Source organism: Sapajus apella, unplaced genomic scaffold (assembly GCF_009761245.1).
Source record: "Sapajus apella isolate SASKATOON/1434 unplaced genomic scaffold, GSC_monkey_1.0 scaffold77, whole genome shotgun sequence".
Classification (NCBI taxonomy): Eukaryota; Metazoa; Chordata; class Mammalia; order Primates; family Cebidae; genus Sapajus; species Sapajus apella.
The window spans coordinates 6,416,801-6,425,267 of NW_022437017.1; the positions used below are offsets into that span (position 1 = coordinate 6,416,801).

Here is an 8,467-nt window from a genome sequence, read left to right on the forward strand (position 1 = left end):
ATTGTCTTGGGCCACACATAAAATACACTAACACTAGCCAAGCGCCATGCCTCACACTCATAATCGCAGCACTTTGGGAGGTCAAGGTCGGTGGATCACAAGGTCAGGAGATCGAGACCATCCTGGCTAACACAGTGAAAATCCATCTCTACTAAAAATACAAAAAATTAGCCAGGCGTGGTGGCATGCACTGATAGTTCCGGCTACTTAGGAGGCTGAGGCAGGAGAATCTCTTGAACTCTGGAGGTGGAGGTTGCAATGAGCCGAGATCACGCCACTGCACTCCAGCCTGGGCAACAGAGCGAGACTCTGTCTCAAAAAACAAAACAAAACAAAAATAAGCCAGGCGTAGTGGCACGCACCTGTAGTCCCAGCTACTCAGGAGGCTGAGGGAGAGGATCGCTTGAATCTGGGAGGTGGAGGTTGCAGTGAGCTGAGCTTGGGCAACAAAAGTGAAACTCCGTCTTGAAAAAAAAAAAAAGAAAAATTGCACAAAAATTTCGTAATGTTTTAAGAAAGTTGATGAATTTGTGTTGAGCCATATCCATCCTGGGCTACATGTGGCTGGTGGGTCGAGGGTTGGACAAACTTCACTTAGGGAAACAAGATGTCAATACCGCAAACGCCATCACATAAAATAAAGCAAGTTACAGCCAAGACAAGGAACGAGGCTTTCCAGGCTAGAGAATGGGTACTTTCTAGCATCTCCTGTGATTCAACATCCTTCCCTTTCAGGCACCAGCCCACATGCAAATCAGGTGCCAGGAATAACTGCTAGAGTCCAAAAGGCCTCAGTTTCCCTTTTGCAAAATGATACACTCTCAGAGGTCATTAAGTCATTCAACAAACTTTCATTAATCCCACCCTACCCCTGGTGCCTGTCTGAGCTAGATCCTGCCTGGGTCACGCAGACGTCGGTGAGCACAATGTTCACTTAGACAAAGTCTCACCCTGGAAGGACTTCCCATACAATGGGGGAGATGCAGGCATAAAGAGAAATGTCTGGGAGGCTGAGGCGGGCGGATCACCTGAGGTCAGGAGTTCAAGACCAGCCTGGCCAATGTGGTGAAACCCCATTTCTGCTAAAATACAAAACATTAGCCAGGTGTGGTGGTGCATGCCTGTAATCCCAGCTACTTGGGAGGCTGAGGCAGGAGAATCGCTGGAACCTGGGAGGCGGAGGTTGCAGTGAGCTGAGGTGGCGCCATTGTACTGCAGCCTGGGCGATAGAGCAAGACTCTGTCTCCAAAAAAAAAAAAAGAGAAATGTCAATCACACAGGGAGTTGCTGCTTCCTGATGGCGTCAAAATCCAAATTACACACAGGTGCCCCGAAGTAACTTCAGTACACACCAGATTTCAGGTCCTGGCCATATCTGTATGTTTTTTCCAATAAGACCAATATAAATGAAGAGTCCTTAAGATGAAAATGAGTGTGTATGCACCTGGGCAGGGTGGCTCACGAATGTAATCCCAGCACTTTGGGAGGCCGACGCAGGCGGATCACTTGAGGCCAGGAGTTCGAGACCAGCCTGGCCAACTGGTAAAACCCCGTCTCTACTAAAACTACAAAAACTAGCCGGGCATGGTGGCATGTGTCTGTAATCCCAGCTAATTGGGAGATTGAGGCAGGAGAGTTGTTTGAACCCGGGAGGCAGAGGTTGCAGTAAGCTGAGATTGTGCCACTGCACTCCAACCTGTCCGACAGAGCAAGACTCTGTCTCAAAAAATAATAATAATAAAAATTAAAAAAATAAAATACAGGGCCGGGCGCAGTGGCTCAAGCCTGTAATCCCAGCACTGTGGGAGGCCGAGGCGGGTGGATCACAAGGTCAAGAGATCGAGACCATCCTGGTCAACATGGTGAAACCCCGTCTCTACTGAAAATACAAAAAATTAGCTGGGCATGGTGGTGCGTGCCTGTAATCCCAGCTACTCAGGAGGCTGAGGCAGGAGAATTGCCTGAACCCAGGAGGCGGAGGTTGCGGTGAGCCGAGATTGCGCCATTGCACTCCAGCCTGGGTAACAAGAGCGAAACTCCGTCTCAAAAAAATAAATAAATAAATAAATAAATAAATAAATAAATTAAAAAAATACAGAAAAATTAGCCAGTGGTGGTAGTGGTAAATGCCTGTAATCCCAGCTACTCAGGAGGCTGAGGTAGCAGAATTACTTAAACCTGGGAGGTGGAGGTTGCAGCGAGCCAAGGTGGTGCCACTGCACTCCAGCCTACGCGACAGAATGAGACTTTGTCTCCAAAAACAAAAAGGCCGGGCGGCAAGGTGGTTCACGCCTGTAATCCCAGCACTTTGGAAGGCCGAGGCAGGCAGATCACCAGGTCCAGAGATCAAAACCATCCTGGACAAGGCGTCGAAACCCCGTCTCTACAAAAAATACAAAAAGTAGCTGGGCGTGGTGATGGGCACCTGTAATCCCAGCTACTTGAGAGGCTGAGGCGGGAGAATTGCTTGAGCCTGGGAGGTAGAGGTTGCAGTGACCCAAGATTTGGCCACTGCACTCCAGCCTGGGTGACAGGGTGAGACCATCTCAAAAAATAAAACAGAATAAATAAAAATACAAAAAAATTAGCCATGGGTGGCAGTGAGACTCCATCTCAAAAAAAAAAAAAAAAAAAAGAACCAATGGGGACTACAAATTTCCCAAGCAACCACCCACCCTGACCAACAGCCTTGCCTCCCCTCCTGGCCACTGGGATCCGCCCCTTCCCGGAACTCTGAGCTGAGTGATGTCATAGATGGATTACCTTTCTAGGGCCAAGGAACCGGGAATTTCAGGGACATGGGGGAGGGAGAGGGATGTTTCTCTACCACCCCAACCCCCCATGTCTGTGGTGAAGTCGATCGAGTTGGTGCTCCCCCAGGATGCAATCTACCTGGCCGGCTCCAGCATAAAAGGGCAGGTGATTTTAACCCTGAACAGCACGCTGGTAGACCCCACGGTGAAGGTGGAGCTCGTGGGAAGGGGTTACGTTGAGTGGAGTGAAGAAGCTGGAACATCCCAAGATTACAGCAGGGATGTTATTTGCAACAACAAGGCAGACTACGTGCATAAGACAAAGACATTCCCAGTGGAGGGTAAGGACGAGGCCACCAGCCACCCTTAGCCATGACAGGAACCTGGATCTGGAAAATAAACACATCCAGGAGTCAATCAACAAACCTCCAGGGCTACCAGAAATAGGCAGTGGCCTGATTTCTCCCTAGGAGGGAAGCCATGTAGAACAATGACCAGCAGATACACCAAACATGAAAATAACAAGGCACAAGGAGCTGATCAGAACCTAGATATTCAAAATGAGGGTTCCAAGTAGTCTCCTTGGAAAATGCTTAGTCCTATGGCTGCCTTTGAGAGGCCCCTAAGAAGTCTTAATATTTTACAGATAAGTTTCACTCTGACAGCAAAACCCCAGGAGACAAAGTAGGGAGTCCTTTATTCATGGGGTAAGACAGTGGAGGTAGGCCGGGTGTGGTGGCTCATGCCTGTAATTCCAGCACTTTGGGAGGCCGAGGCAGGAGGATCACTTGAGGTCAGGAGTTTAAGAGCAGCCTGGCCAATATAGCAAAACCCCATCTCTGCCAAAAAAACACCAAAAAACCAGCTAGACGTGCTGGTTCATGCCTGTAATCCCAGCTACTCGGGAGGCTGAGGCAAGAGAATCACTTGAACTCGGGAGCTGGAGGTTGCAATGAACCAAGATCTTGCCACTGCTCGCCAGCCTGGGTGACAGATCGAGATTCCATCTCAAAAAAGAGAAAGATGGTGGAGGTAGAAGAGTGAGGGAGGCCTCCCAGGGTTAGTCCTCAGTTCCAGCAATTCAGATCTGACATCTGAACAAATGTCAGAGAGTCTGCTGAGCTGTGGGGTGTGTTATATGTCCTTTTCAAAATGTGTTTGTGGGGATATTCCCAGGTTGTTCTTGTTGTTGTTATTGTTGTTTTTTGAGACAGAGTCTCACTGTGTCGCCCAGGCTGGAGTGCAATGGCGCCATCACGGCTCACTGCAACCTCCGCCTCCCCGGTTCAAACGATTCTCCAGCCTCAGCCTCCCGAGTAGCTGAGACTACAGGCGTGCGCCACCACACCCAGCTAATTTTTGTATTTTTAGTAGAGACGGGGTTTCACCATACTGGCCAGGATGATCTCAATCCCTTAACCTTGTGATCCACCTGCCTGGGCCTCCCAAAGTGCTGGGATTACAGGCGTGAGCCACTGCGCTCAGGCTATTCCCAGGTATTATGCAGTCAAGCAGAACACATGGCCAACACTTGGCTGAACAAAGTGTCATTTAATTTCATTTATCTATGTATTTATTTTTGAGACAGGGCCTTGCTCTGTCCCCCAGACTAGAGGGCAGTGGTGTGATCACAGCTCACTGCAGCCTCAACCTCTCTGGCTTAAGCGATCCTCCCACCTCTACTTCCTGAGTATCTGGGACCACAGGCAGATGCCACCATGCCTGGCTAGCTTTTGTATTTTTTGTACAGACAAGATCTCCCTATTTCAGCCCAGGCTGGTCTGAAATTCCTGAGCTCAAGTGAAGCTTTCTACCTCAGCCTCCCAAAGTGTTGGGATTACAGGTGTGAGCCACCGCACCTGGCCACTAGACTTCTACAGTTTTAGAACCAAGTGATGGGTGGGACTCCAGCCGTGCAAATATCCCGGGGACAAACGTCAACTTACCAGACGCTCATACTGAGCAATTATGTGACCTCTCTGTCTCTCAGTTAGCCCATCCATATTTTTATTCTATTTATTTATTTTGAGATGGAGTCTCACTCTGTCGCCCAGGCTGGAGTGCAGTGGCACCCTCTCAGCTCACTGCAACCTCTGCCTCCCGGGTTCAAGCAATTCTCTGCCTCAGCCTCCCGAGTAGCTGGGATTACAGGTGCCCACCACCATGCCTGGCTAATTTTTTTCTTTTCTTTCTTTTTTTTTTTTTTGAGACGGAGTTTCGCTCTTGTTACCCAGGCTGGAGTGCAATGGCGCGATCTCGGCTCACCGCAACCTCCGCCTCCTGGGTTCAGGCAATTCTCCTGCCTCAGCCTCCTGAGTCGCTGGGATTACAGGCATGCGCCACCATGCCCAGCTAATGTTTTGTATTTTTAATGGAGACGGGGTTTCACCATGCTGACCAGGATGGTCTCGATCTCTTGACCTCGTGATCCACCTGCCTTGGCCTCCCAAAGTGCTGGGATTACAGGCTTGAGCCACCGCGCCCGGCCATCTTTCTTTTTTCTTTAGACGGAGTTTCACTTCTGTTGCCCAGGCTGGAGTGCAATGGTATGATCTCGGCTCCCTGCAACCTCCACCTCCCGGTCTCAAGTGACTGTCCTGCCTCAGCCTCCCAAGTAGCTGGGATTATAGGCATGCGCCACCATGCCTGGCTAATTTTGTATTTTTAGTAGAGACCGGGTTTCTCCATATTGGTCAGGCTGGTCTGGAACTCTCGACTTCAGGTGATCCGCCCGCCTCAGCCTCCCAGAGTGCTGGGGTTACAGGTGTGAGCCACTGTGCCCGGCCTATTTTTTTTCTATTTTTAGTAGTGATGGGGTTTTACCATCTCGCCCAGGCTGGTCTGGAATTCCTGACCTCATGATCCACCTGCATTGCCCTCCCAAAACACTGGGATTACAGGTATGAGCCACTGCACCTGGCCAACCCATCTATAAAATGGGAATAGGAAGAGGTCTTATTTCATAAGCTTTTGTTAAGGACTTAATGATTTAATGACACATAAATGGTTTAGAATAAGGCCAGGTATACAGTAGGTGCTGAGAAATTGCTAGTTCTGGCCGGGCGCAGTGGCTCATGCCTGTAATCCCAGCACTTTGGGCGGCCGAGGTGGGCAGATCACCTGAGGCCAGGAGTTCAAGAGCAGCCTAGACAACAAGGCAAAACCCTGTCTCTACCAAAAATCGAAAAATTAGCCAGGTGTGGTGGCGCACGCCTGTAATCCCAGTTACTCGGGAGGCTGAGGCAGGAGAATGGTTTGAACCTGGGAGACAGAGGTTGCGATGAGCTGAGATCATACCACTGCACTCTGACTGGCTGGCAGAGCAAGATCCTGCCTCAAAAATAAATAAATAAATAAATATTAAAATAGAGCCCCCAAGTAAAGATTCTAGAACCTTCTGATGGCATTGGTGTGTTTTGCTTTCAGATAATTGGTTAAGTGCAGGCAGCCACACCTTTGATTTCCATTTCAACTTACCTCCCAGGCTTCCTTCTACCTTCACCAGCAAATTTGGCCACGTCTTCTACTTCGTACAAGCTTCCTGCATGGGCCGGGAACACATTTTAGCCAAGAAGAAGATGTACTTAATGGTTCAAGGGTCTTCTGGCTTCCACAAAGAAACCCCATTCCAGGTACTGATGGGGGAGAGGCAGGGGTGGGAACATTCTCCAAGCTCCAAGGAGGAAGGGGGAAGATGGACGGGCAGGGGGGAGAGAAGGTCCCACAGGGAGAAGGGAAGGGTGTTGGCAGCTTCCCAGGCCCCGCGATTTCACAAAAGGTGATTCAGAAACCTCAGAGCAGCCAGACGTCAAGACTGCAGTGAGCCATGTTTGTGGTCCTGCACTCCAGCCTGGGCGACAGAGCAAGGCTCCATCTCTACAGTAAAATGAAATTGTGTGTATGTGTCTGTATATACATATGTATACGTGTGTATATATATGTGTGTGTATATGTATATGTGTGTGTAGTGTATATATATGTGTATATATATATGTGTGTGTGTGTGTGTGTGTATATATATATATGTATATATATAGATATTTGTTTTTTTTGAGACTGAGTGTTGCTCTGTTGCCAGGCTGGAGTACAGTGGCACAATCTTAGCTCATTTCAACCTCCACCTCCTAGGTTCCAGTGATTCTCCTGCCTCAGCCTCCCGAGTAGCAGGGCTACAGTCTGAAACCACCATGCCTGGCTAATTTTTTGTATTTTAGTAGAGACAGGGTTTCACCACGTTGGCCAGGATTGTCTTGATCTCCTGACCTCATGATCCACCTGCCTCAGCTTCCCAAAGTGCTGGAATTACAGGTGTGAGCCACCACACCAGCCTTTTTTTTTTTTTTTTTTTTTTTTTTTTTTTTTTTTTTTTTTTTTTTGAGACAGAGTCTCACTCTGTCGGCCAGGTTGAAATGCAGTGGCACAATCTCAGCTCACTGCAACCTCCACCTCCCAGGTTCAAGTGATTCTCATGTCTCAGCCTCCTGAGTAGCTGGGATTACAGATGTGCCCACCACACCCAGCTAATTTTTGTGTTTTTCGTAGAGTTGAGGTTTCGCCATGTTGCCCAGGCTGGTCTCGAACTCCCAACCTCTGGTGATCCGCCCACCTCGGCCTCCCAAAGTGTTGGGATTACAAGCATGAGCCACCGAACCCGACCAATATTCTTTTAAAAAAGTAACAAAGCCAGGTGCAGTGGCTCACGCCTATAATCCCAGTACTTTGGGAGGCCGAGGCAGGTGGATCACGAGGTCAGAAGATCGAGACCATCCTGGCTAACATGGCGAAACCCGTCTCTCCTAAAAATACAAAAACTTAGCCAGGTGCGGTGGCACGCATCTGTAGTCTCAGCTGCTTGGGAGGCTGAGGCTGGGGAATTGCTTGAACCGGGGAGGCGGAAGTTGCAGTGAGCCGAGATGGGGCCACTGCACTCCAGCCTGGGCGACAGAGCAAGACTCCATCCCAAAAAAAATGAAAGAAAAAGAAAGAAAAGAAAAGAGAGAGAAAGAGAGAAAGAAAGAGAGAGAGAGACCGAAAGAAAGAAGGAAGGAAGGAAGGAAGGAAGGAAGGAAGGAAGGAAGGAAGGAGGGAGGGAGGGAGGGAGGGAGGGAGGGAGGGAAGGAAAGAAAGAAGGAAAGAAAAGAAGGAAGAAGGAAGGAAGGAAGGAAGGAAAAAGAAAAAGAACGAATGAACAAGGGCAGGAACTAAGCCAGTGGTTTTCAGCTGGAGCTGTTTTATCACCATAAGGGACATTTGACAATGTTGGGAGACATCTTTGGTTGTCTCAGCTGGGTGGGGAGGTGCTGCTGGCATGGAGTGGGTGGAGGCCGGGGACGCTGCTCAGCACCCTGCAGTGCCCAGGACAGCCCCCACCCAGGAGAATGATCCAAATGTCCACTTGTCAAGGAGGAGACACAGCCCTTGGGAAAAGCCAAGAAGAGACCCCACCGTGACCCTCAGGATGGGAGAGACACCTGGACACTCGGTAGCCCTCCAACACTGGCCTTTGACCTCTCAGACAGTGGAGGAGGTGGCCCCAGTCCAGGAGAAGGAAAGATCTTGCAGCCTCCACTTGGCTGAGCACAGGACTCATTCTGGGTCCCTTCCTGAGTCCCAGTGCAGAGGCGAGGTCGAGGTGGGAGGAGCGACATTGGCCAGAGTCACTTCACCTCTCCAGGGAGTCATTTGTCATCAGAGCATTAGAACGATGACAAATG

At 49.5% G+C, this 8,467-nt stretch overlaps 1 protein-coding gene across 1 annotated transcript in view; it reads left to right on the top strand.

The window, feature by feature from the left end:
- Positions 1-2,553: 2,553 nt before the first annotated feature.
- ARRDC5 (arrestin domain containing 5) overlaps positions 2,554-8,467 on the top strand; it is a 10,178-nt gene continuing 4,264 nt past the window's right edge. Inside the window, exons 1-2 of the mRNA XM_032252184.1 lie at positions 2,554-3,094; positions 6,180-6,385. Coding sequence (XP_032108075.1) covers positions 2,755-3,094; positions 6,180-6,385 — 546 coding nt within the window. The 5' untranslated portion in view covers positions 2,554-2,754. The remainder of the gene's footprint in view (positions 3,095-6,179; positions 6,386-8,467) is intronic.